The sequence below is a fragment of the Haemaphysalis longicornis genome, unplaced genomic scaffold (genome assembly GCF_048455015.1).
Source record: "Haemaphysalis longicornis isolate Haplotype H1 unplaced genomic scaffold, Haemaphysalis longicornis Haplotype H1 scaffold_1, whole genome shotgun sequence".
Taxonomy (NCBI): domain Eukaryota; kingdom Metazoa; phylum Arthropoda; class Arachnida; order Ixodida; family Ixodidae; genus Haemaphysalis; species Haemaphysalis longicornis.
In genome coordinates, this window is record NW_027526203.1 from 309543294 (window position 1) to 309568863 (window position 25570).

The 25570-nt window shown below is 47.3% G+C and overlaps 1 protein-coding gene across 1 annotated transcript in view; it reads left to right on the top strand.

Annotated features, from left to right (window-relative positions):
• Nucleotides 1-25570, top strand: part of LOC144149906 (neuronal cell adhesion molecule-like) — a 149089-nt gene that overhangs the window by 25794 nt on the left and 97725 nt on the right. Inside the window, exon 2 of the mRNA XM_077681636.1 lies at nucleotides 25012-25317. Within this exon, the coding sequence (XP_077537762.1) occupies nucleotides 25012-25317 (306 nt within the window). The remainder of the gene's footprint in view (nucleotides 1-25011; nucleotides 25318-25570) is intronic.

The window sequence follows — 25570 nt, forward strand, 5'->3', positions numbered from 1 at the left end:
CAGACAGACAGAACAAAGTTTCTGCGTTTAAGTAGCCCAAGGAAGACTGTCGTCTTTAAAACAAGCCAGGTTTAAATACGGTCACAAACAAACCAAACGCAGAAAACGGCTTGCTGCGGTGCAGTGGCGCCAGCTAGGTTGACTAACAGTAAGCAAGTCCCGCTCCCGTGGCCTCCGCGATCGGCTACCGGCGGCGCGCCGTTGCTCCGGCCGTCCCAATCGCCGGGATAGAGCGTAAGTTGAAAAGGGGGCGTGGCCGCGTTTTTCGGCGCACCGCGGCGCGCGTAGCCCAAGGTAGCTGTCCCTGGTGCGGGCGGGCGCAGATGACGAAAACTCGGCCGCTCGGCCTTCGGAGCCTGTGTGCGACGTTTAATAAAAAAAAGTTACCGCACACCAATACAGGAGAAAGCTATAAGTAGTTACTGGTGCCATTAGCGTAGTTGCTGGTGCCTTTGAATTTTCGACGTAGGCAATGCCCGGGGTGACGCATAAGTGAATTCGTTGCACAGCAGTATTCCTTTTTTTTAGTCCCGCGTGGTTCCAAAACAACACATTTTCAGGATTTTTTTCTGAAAATCTCGTACATGTTGTTCAGAACGCACGGATGTTCCGTGAGTTCCGAGCAAGAACCAGATTGTGGGAATTCAACCGACCGAAATCCAACCATTAGTAAACAAGAAAAATACCACCTATGTCGTTTCTTTTTTTCTTTTTTAAGCGTACGGTCTAAATTCTCATCCGTATGATTACTCCGCCTGCGTACCCATCCCTTCCCTACATTTCCTCCACCACCACTCCAGTCGCCTCTTCGTCACTTCTATGGCCTTGAAATTGGGGTTCCCCCTCACCCCAAATCCCAAAGCCTCCGCCAGCGTCGTTTCCCCCTCACCCCGTAGTGGTCTTATGTCTGTGCAGACCCTGACAATATGGCCTATAGTTTCCCAATCACTGCCGCAGCATGCACATGTTTCATCCTGCTGCCTGTAGCTACCCGTGAATGCCCGGGTTCTCAGGCACCCCGCCCGTGTTTCGAAGAGCAATGCACTGCCTCTTGTATTGCCAGAGAATCCCACCTTTTGAATTTCCCGTTTCTCTGCCCTGTAAGTCTTCAGGGTGTTTTTCGCTTCCATTCCCTGTGCCCACTTTGTCGTCTCTTCTGCCTGTACCTACTTTTTAACTGTTGTGTAAACCCCACTTTCCCCTACCGACTTTCCGTACCGCTTGGTCAGCTGTCTGGTCCTCCGTCTCCACCGCGTGTCCACGCTCCTCATTTACAGGTACTTAAACACCCTCGCGGCCCATTTTTACTCCTCCATGTCACGAAGTCGCTCCTCAAACTTTATCTTGCCTTGCGCCTCCCTCGCCTCGAAAGAAGACCAGCCCATATCCCCCTGTACCGCTTCATTTGTAGTTTTGCTGTGGGCCCCTAGGGCCTATCTGCCTACCACCCTCTGATTTATCTCCAGGCCCGCTTGGGTCTCTGGTTTCATGCACAGAACCGAATTAGCGAAAGTTAATCCTGGTACCATGGCCCCATTACAGACTCCCCTTACCACCTCGTATTTGCTGTATCCCCAGAGGGCTCTATGCTTCATTATAGCCGCGTTCCGTCTTCCTTTTGTCTTAACGTGAGCCTCATGCGCGTGCGTGTATCTTCGCTGTCGTTCAGCCATACTCCTAAATATTTATACTCTTCGCCAATGGTATTTCTACTTGCTGCACTGGTACTGTTTTGTGCTCCGCGCCGTCGTTAAAGACCATGATCGCCGATTTTTCTCTGCTAAAGGGTAGCCCTAGGTGCGCCGATTCTTCATCCCTTATATCCATCAAGCTCTGCATACTTATCCGGTTGTCCGCCAATAATATGTCGTCTGCATACATTAGTCCCGGAACCTGTTGTTCCACCACCTGCCCGTTTTTCATGTATGATAAGTCGAACCCCAGCGTACTGACTTCTAGCTTCCTTCCTAACCCCGCCATGTAGATCATGAACAGCAGCGGAGAGAGGGAACATCCGTGTTTCAAACCCTTCTAGGTGTATACAGGCCTATTGTATTTTATCCCCTCCCACACTATTTGCACTTGGTTCTCATGGTATAGCTCCCTGAGTAAGCTAATGAATTCTTCCCCCACTCCCTCGTCCTCCAGGATGCTCCATAGCCGCTCCCTGTCTACATTATCATACGCCGCGTTAATGTCCAGAAAGGTCAACCACAAAGGTCTGTTTTGCATCTTCGCCACTGTATGCATTGGCTTACCACAAGTGTCACGTCAATGAAAGCCAATCTTAACCTGCCTAACCTTTCCCTACGACGCAGAAATTCACGTCTGTGTCTCTTTCATAAGATTTATCATACTAATAGAGTCCTCTCCGATTCACTGTTTTTGCCCCCAACCTACATATCATCCCGTAGTGATCACCAATACAAGGTTGGCGTTCCTTTCAGCCACATGAACCCATATTTCCACTCTTTTGTTCCAAAAACGCCCGGCGACTGGAATCACCTTCCAGCATTCATTGCATCAATCACTGACGCCAACGCCTTCAAAACAGCCATTTCGAACACTGAATTGTAATTCCTTGTAACACTGCCTTTTTACTGTATATTTTTTGTTAGCCTACTCCTCTCTGTAATGCCCCGTGCCTTGAGAGTAAATAAATGAAATGGAAAAAAAAAATAAGTTCTCGTCTAGTCTTCTGCCCTTTCGAAACCCATTTTGAAGTTCCCCTAATATGTTATTTTCTTATACCTACTGCTCTAGTTCGAACTTCACAGCCTGCATTGCTAGCTTGTACAGCACTGACGTGACAGTTACTGGCGTATACGAGCTCGGGTTTGTTCTGACTCCTTTGCCCTTGTACACTAAGTTCATCCTGCTCATTTGCCACGCGGCTGGTATTGTCTTTTTTTCTATCCATGTTCTGATGGCTTGTAGGAGCTTTCCCTTGCTCTTTGGTCCTAACTGGTTAATCAACTCCATCGGTATCCTATCCGTGCCTTACCCTTAGGCTTAGGCTAAGGCCGCCACCTTGCGGCGGGAATAGGAGTTAAGAAAATTACACCACTCCGCCAGGCTCCGTGCCGAATAGAGCAACGGCTGGAGCAACGGCGCGCCACCGGCAGCCGATCGCGGAGGCCACGCCGCTCCTCACCATGTTTAGCTGAAAGGGCTGTTCTTTTGATGCCATTGCAAACGTCGTTAAAACGCGCGTTTTGGCGCGAGAATCAAGCGTTTAGCTTAAACTGATTAATTTCGCTGTGAATAAAGCATCGTTTGTTCACTGACAAGCGGGGAGGGGGGGGGGGGGGCACTATAGAACACGAAATCTTTCGAATAAAACAAACTTGCATTTTGTCTTCATGGCCCCTTTAAGAATGCGCGCTCACCTATTCCTTCTCCCTCGCGAACATGAGGTTCCGTCCTCTGCGAGCGCTTTGGAACGGCTTCAGAAGCCCGCAAAGGGCTTTTTCTAACGCCCTCGCCCACCATGCCACCGACGCTTATCGTTGCAATCGTCTCAGTGGTCCGTTTGCTCACCTTAGCAGCGGCGTTGGCTTCGGCATATCGTCGCCGTCATTCCCATTCCATTCTGTTTTGCAGCTGTAGCGTCCCAACATCGCACTCCCTTTTACAATGCGTAAAAGGGGTGCCGGGACGTCTCTAGAAGCCGCGGAGTACTGCGGGCGCGTCGAGCAGAGGCAGTTGTGCAAGAGCAGCCAGTGCCGCCACCGGCTCAAACTTCGTCTTGCGTCCTCCTCTTTGCACGCCCTCTCGGGGCTCGGCAATTGGCGTCCCACTCTGCGCACACGCTCGGTCGTTCTCTTTTCTCGTGTATCTATGCGAGCACAGATAAACGGCGCAGTGTTTTGTGGACCTGCCCAATCAATTGCTCAAGCAATAATAAGGACAATTAGATAACAATTGGCACTGAAATGACCAAGTACGGTGAAGCGGAATGCAGGTTCATACACTGGAATTAATTTTTTTTAAATGCGGGTTCATTGCATTGCAGTTCATTGCAATGCATATGTTTTTTTTTCGGCGCACCGTTGCATCAGCAGCATAGAAATGGCGAGCAGTGTGGGAGATTTTTACGTACCCGGGGTTGAAAAAAAAAGAATACTAAGCGCCAGAGAAAGGATCTCGCCTGCTTAGGACGCGGACAAAAGTGGTGGCCATCCTGGAGCATCGGAACGTCGCGCGGTAAAAAAAAAATAACAGCCTGGACAGTGCCCATTGGCAAACCGCGACGGGTGGTCTTTACAAGCTGTTAATGGAATACAACGCCAAATATGCAATGGAAACATCTCAGTGCCTCACCGAATGGAGTTAGCCGTGCGTCCAGGTGGGTTTTACGGCCCCGTTCCTGCGAAAAACTCAGCGTGCGACTCGTAAGAAGCACAAGGTCCAAGAAAACATTCCCGACGTGGCGACCGGACTAGACGTCGGCGCGAAGCGACCTCTTGTCAACACTTCTAGCGTGGGTGGCACGCCGCAGAAGAATTTTGCGTGGTGTTTGGGTGATGCCCACTTTATAAGTTCTCATGATCCGAAGACGGCGGTACCACGACCTTAGAAAAACATCCATCCTCTTACAATTCATGCTTTCATAGTATAGTGACCAAAGTGACACAGTAGAGAGGTTGATGAGATGAAATATTTGGTGATTTGGTGCCAGCTGCGGGCTAGGGTGGTCTAAACAGTAACCCATCAGCTATCTTAGAATTTGTGTGCATGGTGTGATTGGTTCGAAATATAGATAAACCATTCTTGTCGCCCTTAAAACAACGCGTATGTTGCGAAACAATAGGTGGGAACATACTCGACTATGGCATGACAGCCATGAGCTACAGAACCCTTCTGAATAATGCTAATCTGTCTGTCTCAATACCCTTGCGTCCTGAACACCGGAAATCGTCGCCTATAGCTCCTCTCGGAGCAACCGAAAAAGGAGAGAATAAGAAGGGAACCTGACTGCTAGTATTTTGGTTATTTATTTAATTCGCGCAAGTTACTATCTTTTTTTTAATTTCGCCTTTTCTCCCCTGAGTGCACACCTACTAAGACTTTTGGCTTTTCTTAGGCAGTTCAGTAAATCATGTTCAATTGATTGATTGATTCATTTGTATTACTGCGCCCTTTTTGCCCTTTTCCGATTGTTTTGTCGCCCCTTGTTTTCCCTTGGACAAGCCCCCCTGCCCTCCCACATCTTAATGACAGTACCTGTGGTTCCTAGGCCAATCACTACATCTTCACTGGAGGTTCATGGGATGCGTGAAACTCAAGAGGCTTTAGCCGCCGGAGGTTAATGCTCGAGGAGGACGTTCAATGCAACAAAACAGCACCGCTGCAAAGGTCTTCCTTGACGCAAGACCCCCTAATGAACCTTTGTGCCCTGCCGCCATGCCTTAATTAGCAACCAAGCCCGTGCTCGCGCCAGGTCTGCAAGATTTTGTTGTTGCGCACGTTTACGCGGCTCCGCTCACCTGCCAGGCCCTTCTCGCTCTGAGCTGCATGCCTTTTTTCCCCTCTCGATACGGCCCACTCGTTCCCTTTTTCCCGACAATGTGGACACATGCTCGCAGTTTGTCTTCGATTAAGTTGTATGCTAAAGCAGGCACCATCAACGAATTTGCTTTGTGTACTCATTTCTGCCCCAGCCGCTTCCCCATTATTTTAGAGCTCGAGAGGTTACTCACGCGATGAGATCGATTTTAATGAACTTTCAAGAGAGACAGTAAACAAGTGGTGACCGGCTGTAAATTTAGTAATAGAGGGGAGTGGGCGAAATACAAGCTCTAGGTCATGAATGTTGATAAGAAAATTACGCATACCTGTCAGTTTTCCCTACTGCTGGGGGCAATTAGGTTGTCTTGTGGCATTTAAACGAGAAAGGAAAAATAACAAGAGCTGCCTAAACACAACGCGCATTGTCTCAGAAAATGCACTCCGCTCCTCTGTCTTTCCCTGCGCTTAGAGACCAAATTTACCAACTCACACCCGCTGCAGTGTCAAGCGGAAAATACCGTTTTTCTGTTTGCGGAAATGGCTGAGAAGATCAGGGTGATGATAACAAAGAAAATAAAAAAAATAGTTTTTGAGATTCGGATAGCCCTCTCCGATTTGCCTCCAGATTTCACGACTGGGCCATACAATTTGCGCCTCCTGGACTGCCTTCATTTGTCGACTGAAGAGCGATGTGGTCGAATTGCCTGGCCGATTCGCGCGAAGAGATTCGATTTTACAACGACAAAACAACGGCCTGCGTTGCTTTTGTACTGCGGCCGCCTTCGCCTATTTTCCTTTGAAATCGGAGCGGTTTACAGCTGCCCCCAATGGCTCAATCGTGCCCAGCCTCCGCATACACAACGCGTTGCGGCAAAGCCAACTTTCTCGCAAATGTTCTGTAGCTGTAACATGTGCAGGAGAGATATCCGGTTTCCCTTGCGGATAACCGGACCCGGTTACAGCTCCACGCTGCCGTCTGCTAGAATTTCAGACACATTGCCCACGCGCCTACGGCGCGTCGTGGCGCACAGAATGCAGTTATTGCGCTTAGAATAGACTGATTCTAGGCACTGCAGCGCAACGACAGTATTTATTACGTTCCTCGCCCGTGCTATCATTGGCTGCGGCTACCAGCCGGGTCTATTCCCGTGCAACGACCGCAAGTGTAAAGGCCAAAGTATCTAGCACGTTTACCGCACGCGGGGAGCACCGTAGGATTTTGTCGGCTGCCGCACCGTTTGGGAGGTGAAAATGCGTATCGAAACGAGTTGTTTTCCCACCTTAGCCACTGAGCCAGCTTGGCGGGAGGAGTGCAGGGTACTGGGCATAGGCGTGTGACTAAAAAGCCGAAAACGTTTCCATTTTGTACAGCTGTCAAAGAATGTCGTTTTGAAAAGGGATGTTGGTGTGTAGATAAATATACTATTTCAATATGTAGCATACTTGGTAGTCATGCGAGTACGATTTTTTCTGCACACTTCATTCATGCCCTCACAAGAAAGTTAGAGTATGGCACCACGTTGCTGTCATTGCAGTCCACGCACGCCATATAGAAGGGCACCGGCATGAGGAAGTTCCGACGTTGTTCTATGTGCAGAGCTTCAACTCCCGCGATAGCAACAAGCTTTCTTCGACTTATCATAGACTATACTGCAATTAAAGCATACTGAACAAAGCTCTGTTTGCATTGTTTTTTACATAGTCTTAACCCTGAGTCGCAGCCTACTTAAAGTCTAAACTTTATGACTCTCATACTCCAAGACCGAAAAGGGTTTTTCGTTCGTTTGAAGCACTTAAGCAGCACGCGTCGTGTTTTTCTTTCGTGGGATTTTTTTTTTTTGAAATCCTTATAGAATAGCTGCTCTTGAGGCTTTACTTCGCAGGATGACACGGGAGACGTAAAAATACCCTTAGTGTACACCGCCTTGTTGAGTACTGATTTTGCTTTGTTCGAAACACGTAATTAGGCTGGAGGGAGCAAGCCGTTCCCTAATTATTACGCATGAAACGACTTGAAGTCGCGGTGCGAGGCTTCCGCTATGATTAACGGGTGGGAAACCTGCTACTTCTTGAAGCACTTGAGCGAGGGTACGGCTTTGCCACTTTCATGTAGAGAAGCGCTCTCGCTGAAAAGCCTTCTTTGGTGTTTCTAATGATAGTGCTATCAGACTTCTGACTGGAAACATTTTTCGCGACGCTTGTTCTGCCTTTAAGCATGCTTTAGACCCGCGAGAAAACCCTGTATTCAGGTTATTTTTAGTACTGTGCACGGCCAATCTATCAGAACGTAGCACACCAACATCCTTCACTGAATATCATGTTAATTACCCAGCAACTGATGCCAACGCCAGCCCTAATATCAAGCTATTTGAGACTACAATGTTTGAGACTACCGGAGGCATTGCGTTCCATCTAGCTACAAAGTGTTGAGAACAAGCAGAAAGATTTTACAAAGCCACCAGGTGACCGAAATGGTTATGCTGACGTAATTAGGTTACTAGGGTACGTATTCCTGTATGTGCCTCTTGTTCGTGCCCTGAAATACATCATCCATCAAATGTTAGGAAGCATGTGATTATGGGACGTTATCTTCATAAAGAATACAATGGACGACTTTTCCAGTGCGCATATTGTGCTCTCGTCTGCTGTTTTGTGCTTTCGATAAGATGGAAAGAAAAATACTTTTGACTCTTTACGCCACATGTAAAAAAAGAACCTCTCGCATTCCTTTTACGGCGCTTCATTCCAACTCATTCTCCTTTCCGCTTATGGGGAGGGGGGGCTTCGGTTTACTGCTAGATATGCTCCGAATAAAAAGAGATCTACTTTTGGCTCCCAGGCGTTAAGTCGCAGGCAAGGGCGTCTGATGAGCAACGCTGACTGTGGTAGTTCTCCCACGCAGACCGCCATTCTTTTTATTATTTTTTCTTCTCGCGGTACAAAGTTACGGCTGTTCGTTTACGGCCTGAAATAGATGGCTAGCCGCAGTGCCTGAAGCTTCCAAGGCAGACACGAACATCGGGAAAAGACATCACATGCCAGATTCCGCGGCATAAACCTCGGACCTCCGGTCTGCGAAAGCGAGAAGACAGCGTTGGGGGGTTTTGTGAGCGGGGTTCTGTTCTCGCTAGATTTCGTATTCTCGCTTGACTGACCGCAAGATGCATATCATCTAGATGTCATTTGAGCCTCTGGTTCGATGTATTTTTATTCTTCTGGCTCAAAAGGTGGCTTCGGCTTCTACATAGTTTAAGAAAATCGAAGGGAGGAAATAAAGAAAAGAATCCTTGGGGGCTTTACGTTCGCCCTGCCTCGAGGTCTATGAAATATGCCTAGCGGGAAGTTGGACTAGGAAACGCTCTATAAATTTAGGGGTGTCAAAAAAGTTTACTGTCCATGACTCGCGAGGGCGACTACTGGCTTTGGTGGGGTTTGTAACCTATAGAGACGGTCATGTCTGACATCGTGCCTCCCCTCTGTGCATCCGGGTGGAGAGATGGGAGAGCTACTGTAGGGAACCGAAGCCTGACAAGATTACCTTCATTTGTGTTTTTGTGTCTTTGAGTACGCCTTTCATCGTTGAATGAACTGAAATGAATTTTATTTCCAAAGAGTGTACATGCTAAATGAATGGCTAAAAACACAGTAGGTGGTTCAAAGGTAAAAAGCTCCAGTAATAACAGTTAAATAAGAAATAGCATGGGGCACAAAATTAATTATGAGAAAAGAAGAATGATACAACCACTCAGCATAGCACAGAAAAGAGGGCAAATAAGAAAAAGAAAAAAACAGGTAAATACTAAAACCAATGGGAAAAATTACACGGATTACAGGTACACTCAATTACATCAGTAATCACAAGACCAGAATATAGTCTGAAAAGATGGGAGAGAAATACATTGTTATTCATACAAATGAATACAAATTACTCATTACCATTGGCACATGCGACAGAATTAAACAAAATAATTTGTAGTTCCGATTTTTAAAATCGGAGAATATTAGAACTTTAATGTCAGGACTTAACATATTTCAAAGCGAGCTAGCAGCATATTCAATATTTGGCTACCGTCGTTTGTATATGAACTAGGGAGAACCGAATTATGGCGTGAAACAAAGCTCTTTCAATTTATATTCGAAGGAATATGTTGTGGGAAAGTGCATAACGGAACGTGACCGAAAAATGATGCCAAAAAAGAAGCTTCTGACGCTGTAAGGATAAATTTGGTGTAGTGGCAAAACGCGGGGCGAACGAACAATGGAAAAGATTCTGCTTGTAGATGGGGGTATGTAATAGTGGGTAGTACTTAGTTCTGCAGTGTTCTTAACAGTGCAATGAGGGTATTATATGTAGCGCCTCCACAAGAAGTACAACTTTTTGAGTGGCATTGTATTAAAGCTTAATATAGGATTCAAGGAGCTGCAGGTTAAAATATGATCTAACTCTAATCAAGGCTCTTATACTAAAAGAAACGTTTTTGGTAATGGACACTACGTGTTAATGAAATTTATTTTAAGAGTCGACGATTTAGCTCTGTAGAAATGCTGTATTTTCTCATGAAATCGAAGGCAATGGACCGGTAACATCTGCTTTGGAGGGTAAGTCAAAACAAAGAAAGGCATGTTTTAAGGGTGGGAACACTTAACTCGCTCAGCCCGATTAGAGGAAAAGCAGGTGAATCCCAAGAATTTGATTTAAGGCAGATGTATAATGAGGCGAGCTAAAGATGGTGGAATGGTCTGTATACAGTAAGATGACATTAAGCACAGAGGAAGATCATTGGTGGAAATATAAAAAGATTATAGACCCAAGATCGAAGCCTGTGGAATTCTTTTTCTGATGATAACAAGGAAGGATGTTACTGAGATTACTGAAACTACTCGCTGCTTATTTAGCAGAAAGATGCCTAACAAAAGACAGGACCTGTTATTCCTTCGCGCTCTGGTTTCATGACAAAAAAATCACGCCATATCCACGGAATGAATTATGATAAGTGGAGCGAAGCTCGAGAGGGGGAGATCATCGGTAACCGTAACTCTCCCGTGAAAGTTCGCCCATTACATCATTAAGAAAGACGTAAGACTGTGTGCGTACATTGTACAAATCAACTTTTATTTTCGGAATCAATGCTCCCAGGCCCAGACCTGGTGAAAGACCCCGCGCCATTGAGGACTACCCCGCACCTCCACCACAATTAGTCACGTAGGATTGGACACAACGGTAAAGAAAGAACTTTTATTTAGGGCGAACTTGTGACCGAACAAGACGAGAGGAAACGAGCAAAGGTCCTTGCGTCTCGTTCGATCTCCGAGAACGACTGCCTGCGTTCGTGGCGTGATCTCTTGCGTGATCTCCCCCTCGCAGTGCACGTGCGCTCGCGCTTCCGTTGGCGAACACAGACAAGCTCGCGCTCCCGGTGCCGAGTTTGCGCTGCCGGTTGCAGCCGGTTCTTGCACGTGCAACGCGGCCCACTTTGCAACATCTCCGAAAGCATGCGGCGGTCACGTACCACGAGACACAAGGGATGGACAGACCCATGACTTAAGGAGCTTCGCCCCTAAAATGGAAAAAAATGGCTGGTGCTTATGACACTCCCTAATGCGATATTTGGGCGCATAACCTGGGCAGCAGTGCGCTCAGGCCGCAATAACTTGTCGGTTCTCTCTATGGCAGCGATGATGAGCCTGTGCGTCGGCGGCAAGAAGTGCGTCTCAGGAAGGGACCGCGAAATGCATCTTAAGCGAACGCATATCATAGTCACGCGCACGCCCCCCTCACGTTTTCGCCAAGTGTCGCGCCGTCGAGCGCCTCGTGCGAGCACAGCATACTGTCCCCTCCCCTCCCCCACCGCACACTTTCGGAGAGCGCTGGCTCGCGCCGCCATGGCGAACCGGCCTCCCCTCCCAATTTCGCGGCACTCTCCTACTTTTCTTTCTTTCATCGTTCGCTTTTTCTTTCACTCGTCGGTCCAGCCATCGTTCGCTCGGTCACGACGACGGCGACGCGGCTCGGCCCACGAACGGGCGACAAAGGGCGGCGCCCTAAAATGTCGGGTTCATTACGGTCAAATGCGCCTAAGGAGAAAGCGTTAAGTGTCCTATGTTTCGAAAAAAGCATCGTCGTCGTACTTGTTGTCCGGTACAGAAAAAGACCACCGTTAAAACAGTAAAAAAAAAAGAACGCCTCACTTCGTATAAAATTTGAACTCGAGTCTCCAAAACACGACACGAGTGCGCTACCACCGCGCTACATCCACACACAGGCAGCCGTAGAATCAGGGCTAGACTAGTGATATGTGAACGTGGTGGCGCGTGACTGTTGGGGTGCACCACAGAACTCCCATTCTGAGGAAGCTGTGGCGTTCGTTACCAGCATACTTGTGGAAGCCATTCGCGCCGAAAGAAACGAAGGCCAAGATAGAGACGCCAATACAGCGTAGCATTTAAGAAGATTTTGGTGAGTACAGCGAGGCTTTCCCCTTCAAAACACGTAAGCAGATTTGAGTGCCCGGAAGAATTGTAGAAAAGCTATAAAAGGGGCACCAGCAACTAACCTCCGTTGACGAAACATTCAATTTTGTCTGTCAGACATGCGGTTACAATGTTATGGATAGGCAAGCATCAAAGCAAACTGATAAGTGGAAGGTAGGTTGAATTTTGCTAGGTACCGTGAAAAGTAAATCACAACCACTACTTCTAGAGTATCATATAGGAAAAGGAGAATAGGTACGGGCCCGCAGCTACCCACGATTCGCGAGTCACCCTTCTGGTGGACAGGAATAATTATCGCCATTTTTAACGTGTGTGGAAATATTACGAATTTGAAAACTGGATTGAATATGCAACAAAAAGTATAGAGTTACATGAAGGACAGGCTTGATATGGGACTCATGAATACCATCTAAAAGAGGTCTGGTAGCCTTTATTCTTGCGATGGTAGCCTCAGTCTCGTCAAAAGACGGGCGGTAAAGGAAAAAAAAAACACGTATTGAAGGCTGCGCGAAACTTCAGCAGAATGTGGGCACAAGAGTAGTCAGCATATAGCTGAAAAGTAATTGCCGAACTCATAGCAACCTTTGAAGGTTCAGTAAAAAACAAGTCGCCTTGAGAAATATATTTTACCGGATTATTCTGAGCAGAGTTAATGTATAATATATTTCTATTTTTTTGCATTTTGTCACCGCATTTCTTAAAATCATTTGACATAGTAGCAGCGTTTGGCAGTTTATATAAGTAATGAAAAAAATGCGAGTGACGTATATAGATAACAGGCTCAAAGGATCAAATTATAAAGGTTCACGCTTTAATTTCTATCGAGGTTATCTTTTAACTCAAAGAGAGAAGAAGGTAGTTGGAAACCCAGGGCACCGCGGTGCGCCGTGAGGCCTATGGGAGGTTGAAGTTCATGTTGAAGTCTATTTTCTTTCTGAGATGACGGGAAGACCGTGCCAAAATCAAAAAGCAAGAAACGTGTCGGAGGCTTTCTCCAGGCAGCAGTCATGCACAGCTAAGTATTCACATAGAGAACATAATATACATAAGTTACACAGTATGCATCGTGATGTACACCAAAATACTTTTGCACCCTGTGACACATGTAGAAAAATAGAGTGAAATAATAAAGGCACACCTCCCGTAATAAGGCAAAAGCATACAATGGTTGCATGAAATAAAAGAAATTCTTGATAAAGAGTTACAAAGTTGGCTCAAAAGTGAATCTTGTAAATCCAGCACGCTTGTTACAGATACACCATGTGAAGATTATGTATGTCCCTTCTTTCGGTGGTCTTTGGTTATTAGCGTTGTACGGTTGTGGGCAGAATTAATGATTTCATGGGAAAATAACTGTAAAGCAACATCCAGACAGGAGACATTGAAGATGCTGTACAAGTCGTGGTTCTATATAAGGTTCAGGAACTTTTTTCAAGATCAAGAGTAGATTGGTTGCAGGTTATCCTTTTCTGTTTCGTCATTTTTTCACGTAAAAAATACCGAGAACTTATCGCTGATATCACAGTCAATGGTGCCTGCTTGAACGGTAACATCGAAATTTGATAAATATGTGGTTAAGAAGGGAATGGGAAGAATAATTTACTAGATGTGTAGGCGTGTTTATGAGTGATTGATAGCCGTAGCTACAAAAGCAGCTGACGTAGTTAGAAGTGGAAGAGTTTGTACAATCAAGAAGATGTATAATAAAGTCACCCATTATGAATACATTTTTGTTTTTAAAGACAACTTATCAAGTACAAGAAAAAGCGGATCATGCGCGTTAGATGACGGTTAGTATTAAATGGGGTCAAATACCGTTCTTTTAATACATTATTACTCGAAGAATCGATGGGATCGAGCTCAACCTAGACAGATTCGTGTTCGGGATCATTTATCGTTAGATAAATGCGTCAAGAGCGCGTTAGATGTTCGGATACACAAATAGCAGACCATTTGTGAGAGGTGCCACTGCGATAATCGTATTCGCAATAATCGCCAGCAAAACAGTAAAAATCGTCTTTACCGCAGGCACGCCAACCTTACTACCGCGCATTTACAAAAAAAAAAAAAAATCCCCGAATTCCCCTACAATTCCAGTAAATACCTTACGATTGGGAACAGTGCGGCGGTCACTGGTCACCGGTCGTGGCCGCTTCGTTCTGCGGACGGGCTTCCGTGACGACAATAAATGTAGGCGGCCGCAGCCTTCCCGAAAGCCCGTTGCTGAAAGTTATGACCTAAATTTCCACCGTGAGAAACAGCGCGAACTAACCGGACGCAGAGTAAAAGACACACACACAGCGCAGACACACAACCAAGATTTATTTCTCGCAGGCGGCTTAAATACAGATCTCCAAAGCAATGGAAAGAGAACAGGAAAAGTTGCAAATAGCACCACATCAACATAAGTAGTTGTAACTGTCATGGATAAGTAACCAGTTATTCATTTGAAAGATACAGGAATTCATTTTCATACAGCTACACAGACGGTTTGCTTACACATTTATCTCCCGTCTGAGTGATGCTAAAGTATTCATAGATTTCCCGTGCGCGTTTGTTCGCATATCTTCGAATAATATGACACTGATCAAATTCTGGTTCGCACTTACACTGGCGACAGTGCACAGCCGAATGGCCGCTGAAATTCCATTTTAGTGAATTTGCATGCTCCTGGAGTCGTACATTAATGCAACTTCCCGTCTAGCCAACATAGCTTCATTTGCATGTCAGCGGGATTTCGTAAATGACGCACTGATATCAACCCACGTAGTCGTTTTACGTTTCGTCTTGCATGAGTTGCTTTTTCTACCATCACTATTCAGCTTCGCACAGAGCTTGCTCAGTTTATTGGGCGTGGTAATCAAAACAAAGCTTTACGCCCTCTCTTTCAGCAATTTTCTTAACTTCGTGCAACACCTGATGCACGTTCGGATAGCGGTTGTGCGGCGTTTGACGTTCTCGGCTTCTCCGCCTAGTAACGGTTTGTTTTGTTTTTGTTGTCGGAGATCCCGTAACAGGCATTCACCGACGCTTGATAAAAACGGAGGCTGAATACCAGCGGCTTCAAAACTATGGTGTGCTGAGTGCTCGCACAGCCTAGTTAATGCTGACTTAAAACATGATATGACCCCCCCCCCTCTTTTTAGTATCTATGAATTCGCCGAAGTAAAAGGCAAAAGGGCCTTTTGTGAGCGGGGTCCAAACACCAGCACACATGCTCAGGGCAGAACTTGAACGTGAGGTCCAAAAAACATAAAACGTTGTCATCGGGTAGTTAGTTCGTCACATTCGGGCATTTTAATTCGTTGTGAAACACCTCGAAAATTAGATCAGCGGACTTGTTCTGTTGGGGTTCCTTAGTCACTTGGTACAGAACTATATAATCGTCTACGTACCCCTACACTTTGGTCATGTTTGTATCCTTTAGAGCGGCCATCAGGCTTCTGTCAAAGCGAGCTAAAAGCAGACCACTTAAAATTGGGGCGAGAGATGAGCCTACGCAGACACTCTCCTTTTGAATGAGCATGTTCCCATTGTGATTGATGAGGGTAAAGCTAAGATAATAATCAGCAGTTCTATAAAACTGTTTATGAAAACCCCGCACGCGTTCTGAAACTTAACTGCGCCATGCCGGTCTATACTTGCGCTAACCTCTTCACAGACTATCTTCTGCGGTAACGAGTAATGAAAGTCTTTGACGTCCACTAGAAACCACTCACGTTTTTTGGACGAGCAGACAAAAGATACTCATCGACCCGGTGTGGCTTCCTGACTAAGCAAGGGTCGTCAAGTTCGATGCTTGAGAGCGACTTTTGTAGGAAGGTGCTCAAGTGGCGTTGCCATGTCCCCCGGTCCTACACGAGGACTCGGAAGGGGCAGTCGTCCTTGTGAGTTTTTGCTAAGAGGAAGACAAAGAGGGTGTCCCCTCAGTTTTCTTTACGGAAGCCGCCAGCTTGGCAACACCGGCTTCCACCCACAACGCAATGTCTCGAGACTTGATCTACCCGAGATGAGCCCCGGTGACTGGCTTGAAGCTTTCTACAATATGCCTTGTCCGCTTTTTCATTGTTAACGTCACTGGACGCCAGCACAAAACCACCTCCCTCTTCGGACTGCAGGAGACGACGGTCCGCTTCACCTAGCAGGGCTGCTTTGGATTTAAGTACGCGTGAACATTTTTTTGTGCACGTTAGGCAGGGCTTCAATGGCTTCATGTATGCAACAACCCGCACTTTCTTCGTTCACCATGGCAGCTCCAGTTCTGACGATGCCCAGAAGCTCCACTCTGTCTAAGCTGGGGCTGACACAGAAGTTCGGCCCCATGCTGAGTAGCTTCTCCGTACCTGGAGGATGGGAGGGGCTCCCAAGCAAAAGGACTGCTTGCCCACGCGGACCAAGGGCTCGCTGTTTCTTGGTAGTTGATGCAACAGCCGCAGCCAGAGGAAGTCAGTACTCTTGTTAGCGATGCCTAGATCCCGCTGAGACTGTTTTTCTCCGCGGCCACATGGTAGTCTGGCCCGGTTAAAAGCCAGATGGGAGTCACTGTAAAATCGTGCCTGTCTCTGTGCCTCGGACTGGAAAATACAACACACACGTTTTGCGTGTCCCTCGGACGGAAACACGGTCCCGAACAGCAAGATGACCTCAGCAGGGACGGACGAATTCTTACCGAGAATCCGTGTAGCCGGGCGTTGCATCTTGCCAAGGCGATGAGGTTGATGTACATGGTCGAGGCTTCAAGAGAAGAAGGAGACAGCAAAGGAAGGACAGACCATAATGTACTAGAAAAATATCTTAGAACGGGTCATCAAGTTGCGTGAAGGAGCCGGTCTTATCAAGCTAGTGGCTTCCCTAAAGAAAACTGAGGGGAACATCCTCTCAGTCTTCTCGGCAAAAACTCCCAAGGACGACTGCCTTTTCCGAGTCATCGTTTCGTATTGGGAGCCATGGCAACGCCACTTGACCCCCTTGAGCCCCTTCACGAATCGAAGTTGACGACCCTTGCTTAGTTAGAAAGCCGTACCTGGTCGATTAGTTTCTTTTGAATTCACGTCCAAATAACATGAGGGGTTTATCAGTGGACGTGAAAGACTTGTATTACTCGTTGCCGCAGAAGTTAGTTTCTGAAGAGGTTAGCGCAAGTATAGACAGGCATGGTGCAGTTAAGTTTCAGAAAGCGTGCGTCGTTTCCGTAGACAGTTTTATGGAACTGCTGATTATTATCTTAGCTTTACCCTCACAAATCACAATGGGGACATGCTCATTCAAAAGGAGAGTGTCTGCGTAGGCTAATCTCTCGGCCCAATATTAAGTGATATGCATTTAGCTCGCTTTGACAGAAGCCTGATGGACGCTCTAAAGGATACAAGCATGACCAAAGTGTAGGGGTACGTACACGATTATATAGTTCTGTAGCAAGTGATTGAGGAACACCAAAGGAAGAATTACGTTCATCTAATTTTCGAGGTGTTTCACAACGAATTAAAATGCCTGAACTTGACGAAGTAACTACCCGATGACAAAGTTTTACGTTTTTTGGACCTCGCATGCGACCTCAGCCCTGAGTATGTGGGCTGGAATTTGGACTCCGCTCGTAAAAGGCCCGTTTGCTTTTTAATTCGGCCAATTCATAGATACTAAAAAGAGGCCATATCATGTTTTAAGTCAGCATTAACTAGGCTGTGCGAGCACTGAGCACAACATAGTTTTGACGCCAAAATCGGCAGACTGGAAGCCGCTGGTTATCAGCTTCCGTTTTTATCAAGCGTCGGTGAATCCCTGTTACGGGATCTCCGACAACAAAAACAGAACAAACCGTTACTTAACGGAGAAGCCGAGAACGTGAAACGCTACACAACCGTTATTCCGTACGTGCATCAGGTGTGGCACAAAGTTAAGAAAATTACTGAAAGAGCGAACGCACAGGTTCTCATGTCCTCGCCCAATAAACTTAGCAAGCTCTGTGCGAAGCTGAAAAATGATGGTAGAAAGGGCAAATCATGTAAGACTAAACATAAAGTAAAGTACGTGGTTTGCTGTCAGTGTGTCATTTACGAAATCCCCCTGACATGCAGACGAAGCTCTGTTGGCCAGACAGAAAGATGCATTAATGTACGGCTCCATGGGCATGCAAATTCACTTAAAGCGAATGTCAGCGGCCATTTGTCTGCGGACAGTCGCCAGTGTAGGTCCGAACGAGAATTTGATGAGTGTCACATCATTCAAAGATATGCGGACAAACGGACACGTGAAATCTATGAAGATTTTTGCTGCACTCATAGGGGCGATAACTCTGTAAGCAAAGCATCTGTGTTGCTGTATGGAAATGAAATCGTGTATCTTTCAAATGAATAACTGTGTACTTATTGATGACAATGCGACAGGAACTTATGTTCATTTTTTGTGATTTGCAACTTGTCCTTTTCCATTTCGACTGCTTTGTGTATGTGTATTTAAGCAGCATGTACGCAATAATTCTTGGTTGTTAGTTAGCGCTGTGTGTGTGTCTTCTACTCTGCGCCCCGTTATTTCCCGCTGTTTCTCACGTTTTCAACTTGCACGAACCAGCCCACTTGACCCCAGTTCTAAAATCAATTTCCATGCCTTTGGACGAGACCAGTGGTGAACATCGAAGCGACGTGGCACCTAACTGTCCCGGTGGTTCTGTAGCGCTATTCGAGAGGTTGGATAATCAAGATTGAATGAACGTGCTCACGTTAAAGATTCCCAGGTGGTCCAAATTGATCCCGAGACCTCCACTACGGTGCGCCTCATAACCTGTCTAGTTACGGCGCGTTAAACCCCACACTAAAATAATGAATGAACTTTCTAGCCCGACAGCGTCACCGGATAGTCTTTGAGCCCCCCCTCCCCCGTTCCTCCTCTTGTTCTCGTAGGCGTTAGTCTGCTTGAGCCCTGCTGCGTCCTCGTCGTACCGCCGCGCCACCAACCCAATGCAACTGTTTTCGCACTGCCGTGGTCAAGCTCTAAGGGTTCTGGGAGGACGCTCTTGCGGCTACATGCAACAGTTACCCATCTGGCCTCCGCCTCCTCAGTCGCTTAAAGTGGGCGGGGGGGAAGAAAAATGCGTGCATATTGTACAATTGCTAAGATGGCTAAATATTTATACCTGAATGTGTGCCTACAGGTAATAGTCATAAATTCTGCGATCATGTACTCAGAGCATAGTATCGTCAGCCGTAATTTGATTGTCTAAGTCGCTGCTCAGAATTGCTCCTTATGTCAGGATTCTATACCAGCCAAGTTGTCTGGCACACCAACGCCAGGCGAGCGATAAGCCATCGCAGTACGGAATGTGCACCATCGAAGCCTCGCGCACCTACATCCCGGAAGTGAGACGTACGTGCTCTGCTTCGCGTCGTCGTTACCGAGCATACGTGCGTATGAGATCGAATGAGCTTTGATGTTTGATCGCTATATCATTCATTTTGTACAATGGTTCTGTTGCGAACATTTGTTATCCCGGCTGAACGTAATCATAAAACCCCGCCCCAAAACCCCGCCGGCTTTAAATTCAAATTGATACATTGTGGTTGGCGCAGAAGTCCTGTGAGTGACTATGCAACTTCTGTGCTCGTTTACACCACCTCTATGCATCGTCTGTTGCAGCGTCACTGGTTCAGAGACGTGGCGGATGTGCAGGAGAAAGTGTTTTTGACGCGCTATTCCCCTAACAGGATCATTCAGGACGAAGTTATGCGGGCACGGATTTATATTGTAACGTGGCGGCAGAATGACACGAACCATAAAGCGATGTATTTGAATAATGGGAAGAACTACTTACACGCAGCCATAACTGAGCCCGGGCTGGGTGCGCCCCGCAGACATCTTCTTCCTTGTCATAGTCGGTGGTGGTGGGCCACGGCGCCACGGGGGTTGTCCACCACGTCCCGTGATATCACCCCCACCGGTCGAGCATGACCGTCCCGCTCGAGGCAGAGGCATGCTGACAACTGGATGCGGATGACGGCTGCGATGAAAAAGGCAATGACGAATCATTTGGCACCACGTATGAGGATGATGATGTTGATGATGTGTGGCCCCGCAACAACGATGTCTGCAGTCGCGACGAAGCGTCGAAGGTCCTGGAGCCACGTCGGACGGAAGGGCGGGGGAACGCAACATCTGCGGCTTGTCTGGGCATGGCTCGTCTCGGTTGGTCTTCAGTTGGGTCTCACGGGCTGGGAACAGAAGGCCGGGGACATAGTCGTGTTCTGGTCTCGGCTGGGTTGGGGCTGCCCGGCGCGGCTTCTTTATCCTTAACGGCTGCGTCCATGCCGATGCGATGCTATGCTGGGGTCCAGGATGGGGATGAAACCCGCACACTCCACCAGATGTCACGCGGGTCGTGGTGCACAATCCCCGCAGCGCCGTGGCCCACCGCCACCGACAATGACAATACATTGCAAAGGGACATTATGCGCTGCCTTACTGGCTAACACCAGCTACAGCCCGGCCAGCGCAGTATAGAGCTAAAAAAGAGCAGTCGCAGACAGTGTCATTTTTTTGCTTGTTTGAGGGTAGCAGAACGGGATGCGCTGAAGTGGGGCTTGGCACGATTTAGAAAAAAAAATGCGGGACGTTTGTAAATGTATATAAATACTGCGCCATCGTATATCGAGTGAATATGTCTGGGTATAAATCATACAGTTGCGGAAGAATAATTCCACTACATAGTTAACAATTCCGCATAATTCCTTGGACTACCGAAAGAACGATCTGAAAAGGGAGAAGCTCACATTTTAAACATATTTGTATGTTCCCACTCGCATGTGACTGTTCTTTTAATGTCCTCTGGGCCTCTCTATCGAGCGCATGGAGGCAGAATTACGTGTGGCCACGTCAATTGTGTGGCGCCCCTGTGCGCTGTCATGGCGACCATGTGCCGGGGTTCCGCAGATAGCGCGGTCGTTGTCCAGGCCGCCCTGCATGCCGATGACCACAGAGCTTGGTCGTGCTACCCTTCGTGTTCGCGGACGACCTCCCAATGATTCATGTGTGACCGGCACTCACGAAGCGTAGCGATAATTGACTGAGCCCTCACCGGGACATGCGTTGGCCACGCTGGACGGCTCCTGGGTTTCGCTTGCTACTTTTTACCGTCGCATGTGCTTTCACTTTGCGGCACGCGAGCCAGGCACGAGCCTCACCGGGTGGTCCTTCCGGCCACAGCGCAGAATCTCTTGCTTTTCCTGACGACGGTTTGGAAAGCAGTAAGCGCACAATGACAGGCTGCATATTAAGAGCGCCTGCAATAGAGTGGACTAGAAAACCAACACCATTTTCTTCTCTCTCTCGTATATCCTCTGGCCATGCTTGACAAATGGCCGAAATGAAAACACTGTGCACTGTTCCGTTACGAACGGCCTCAGAGTAGTTTAGCAAAATGTATCTTTTTTTAGGGTACTACCGTTCCACATTTATCTCAACTGTCAACACGCAAATCGAAGTCCACTTGTACCGATAGCACTCGCTTAAAATGTCACTCGGTCAGAGACACACAGAAAGACTGAATGACACTCGCCGAATAACGTGCGCGGATCGACTGTGTTTTCAGAACATTCTTTCATCGACCCGTGTTGGGAGCAGTCTCGTTAGCAGTGGGTCAACAATTGTCAAGAATAACAAATGCACTAAGTGTTTAGATTACTCTAATTCACAGTCGTTGATTTTTAGTTTGTACCATTTAATTTTAACAGAAGCCGGCGTATCGGGAGAACAAGATAATAATGAAGTGTTTTAGCATGGCGGGTAGCCTACGCTAGGCCAGCGGCGGCGGGCAGAGGGACCCGACTGCGAAAGCGAGCGTTCGCTTAAGGAACGGGCGGACCGTCACGCACCGCGCCCGCGAGAGCATGCGCAATCCAGTCCCGGCACCCCCTGTCGCTAGCGGGTAGCGTAGCGTACGCTACCCGCTATGCAAAACACGTCGGTGAGAAATGTTCATGCCACTTGTTTGTTCCAGGGTGTCGAACCGGAACCGAACCGAACCGAAAACCGGAACCGAAACGGTATTTTTGCTGGAACTGAACCCGAACCGTTATTTTTTGAGCTCACTGAACCCGATCCGGAACTGAACTCAAAAAATAAATAACAGTTACCGGTTCACAGCGAAACGGTTCGACAAACCGTTGTTGATAATATGTGGACAATTTCATTGAGGGCTTTTCTCTTTCACGCGAGATCAACTTCGCAACCTATCACGCACTTCTCCCCTTGAAAGCAGTCACAACACTACCAGCGCTCTATACGTAGTCGCAACACGGGTAAATGTATGTTCGGCAGTGTTACAATGGTATGCCGCTGCTGCTAGTGCGTGCAGAGTGCCAGGCTGAACAAGACACACTCTCGGTATCATGCAGGTGATACCGAGAGTGTGTGACTGGATATGGCATATCGACTGTACCCTTTTTTCGCTGCGACCGTATGGGGGCAATCAGGCTGCAAGATTTTTGCATCTGCTCTATTATTGCACTACTTTTCATTTACGAGCCCTGAAGCCTAATTTCGTAGTAATCTTTGTCACGCCACAGGTTCTTTACTTGTTTACAGACAAGAAAAGAGAGACCATGAGAACAACAGACACCCTTGTAATCGATAAGAGCCAGCCGAAGCTAACCCCCTCCACCTGCTTCCGGCCACGACGGACATGTCCCGAGAAATGATCGCAAATATTGACTGACTCTCAAATTTTCAGCTTCAAAGTGACGGAAGTGGCGTCATTGGGGGATACCAAAAACACAGCAGTCAATGAGCCGACTACATGCTGTCAATGAGACGGTTCTATAAAACGGAACCGATCGAGTTCACCAATTCGATCCCGCTGCTGTCTGGTCTGTCGGCGGCTTTTGTTGGTGGCCGCTATTAAACAAACCCTTCTCTGTGAACTCATTAAGGCAGTGGCAGGAAGCTGCTGGTATTTCGTCAACCCTTGATCGGCTTTCCATAGTATCTTCCTGATTATGTGCAGTTTACTTTGAAATTAGCATGATACTGTTTCGGGCGTAGCAATCCTCAGAATTAATCAAACTCGAACTTTCTATTCATGATGTATGAGTGTTCCCGCGCACTAATCTCTAGAGACCTTGGTCTAAACTTCTGAAGTACAAAGTATTATTTCCCCTGTCAGCTGCTCTAGATTCCAGGATACAATATAGGCGCTCTGAAAAAAAAAAAAACAGGACTGCATCTGCACTTACGACAATGAGCTGGAAAGTGCGCATGAGTGTTACCGGAGGTCTCCGTGTCGGCCTCTGGTAACACTCGAGCGCACGTTGGTAACTGAAATTAAAAAAAAAAAATGTGCCATCACGAATTGCGAATAGCGAAACGGGGTTGGTGGAGTTTTGATAAGCGTCTTTATGAAACAATCAACTATGAGGCAGGGACACGTGAACGTGAAATAGATGTTCGCAAGAACGTTTGCTGTGCGTGTGCTTTTTAAAAGGCAGACATTTTTGACGGCAAACAATGCAATATAAGATGCCTATGCGGAAGGCTTTGTTTCAGCTTCGATTTCGTTGAAATGTTTCGCCTTGGGGTCTAGCGCGCTAAATAGGTGCGTACATGTTAATTCAGGATCCCCCTGCATACAGACTGCCGGCGTTGTAGACTGCCGGCATTTCTTTCTGTATTTCCTAACGAGCCCCTCATTTCCAAACCATATATATATATATATATATATATATATATATACATATATATATATATATATATATATATACATATATATATATATATATATATATATATATATATATATATATATATATATATATATATATATATATATATATATATATATATACTATGAACAACCCCAGAGAGTATTAGCGCCATTTTCATGGCTGACTACGCGTATTTTCTATACGTTCTCCTAGGCGGCAGTACCTCCCCAGAAAGTTATGCTACGGACGGCGAAAAGGGGCGGGGAAAGATGGCCGCCTTTGCCTATAGACGCCGCTTTAGCAATGTGACGCCGAAAAGACCCTTCCTGATTATATCCTGATCTTTGTGAAGACACTGACAGCCAATAAGAATATACTTTCGGGAAGATAGCGAAGGTCGCAATGCACCGGCTCATTCTGGGCGCTTTGTGACGTTCCCTTTAACGTCCCTAAATATGTTAGGGCAGCGGAAGCGGGAGATGCTAGTTTTAATTATTTATTTCTCCGAAAGCAAGGCGTCGTTAGCCGTCGAACGAAGGCCCAGGGAGGTGCAAAACTAGGGATTTTTGAGTTTATATAATGAAGGAAGCTCACATTAATGCGGAAGACTTGAAATTAGCGAAGCTGTACGCAGAAAAGCGGCCGCCGCGGCGATTCCCGGCAGCGGCGGCCGCTTTACTGATGGAGGCGAAAAGCAAAAACGCCCGTGTGTACAAGATTTCGGCGCACGTTAAAGATCCTAAGGTGGTCATAATTAATCCGGAGCCCTCCACTACGGCGCGCCTCATCGCCTGCGTTGTGTCGGTGCGTTAAACGCTACAATCAATCAATCAGCCTATTTGCTGGTTCGCGGTAACGACCTTTACTCCATCAGTGTTACTATAAGTGTGAGCTTCCTATTTTTGTTTTGGAAGTGATAATCCATGGACATCACTCGGAGGGGCGCACGCTATGACGGGTCTTTCTCTTTCCGAGCAAGTGCTGGCACGATTACGGCAAACGCTGGATTTTTTTTTTTGTTTGCCAATATTGGCCAGTCTCCATAAGTGGGTGTGCTTTGCTTGCAAACGCGCTCCGGAGATTCTGAGCGGTCGCCGCGATGCACGCACACACGAACGCTCGCCATTTTCTTCGTTTTTCTACCTGGCGGGTGGTCGCTGCGAAGCCCGCGCACACGTGCGCACTCTTGGCAATTTCTCGGAATTTTTAATTGCGTACATGAAAAATTACGATTTGCTAAACAAAGAGTTATCCAGCCTTTGGGTGTCCCTTTAAACGACAGATTTGAACTTACTGCTCCCCCTGTGCTCTGTTCACGCAGTGAAGCCTGTGAGCGTGACCATCCGGGGAGCACACGGCCCGCTTTCGGCTAACTACCCGGCCGAAGTAGAGTGCGAAGCCGTCGGGTCCAGGCCACCAGCGAACCTAACCTGGGATCTGGACGGCGTTCCGCTCGCCTCAAGCGCCCTGGGCGGTGGCAACAGGGCGGCCAACGACGTCAGTGTCAGCGTGGTCCGGTTCACGCCGGCGCCAAGCCACAGCGGGCGGCCTCTGCGCTGCCGTGCCACGAATCCCGAAATTCCGGAGGGTGCGTCCATTGAGGACTCCTGGACGCTGGATGTGCACTGTGAGTCCACTACTCTGTACCTTCCGCTGAGCGGACATTTTGTTGCTTGGCACATGGGGACGTTTTTTCCGAAGAATCGATCGAATATTGGTTGGAAGGATTTGGGAAGAGTGTATATTTACAGAGAAGAAAAGACGCAAAAAAGATACCCTGAATTGAGATTGCGTACGTTTCCATGACTCCGCTATGTATAAAATGTTATAGCGCCTATCTCTGGAAGAAGTCATGCAGAACAGAGCTGCCTCTTCTTTAC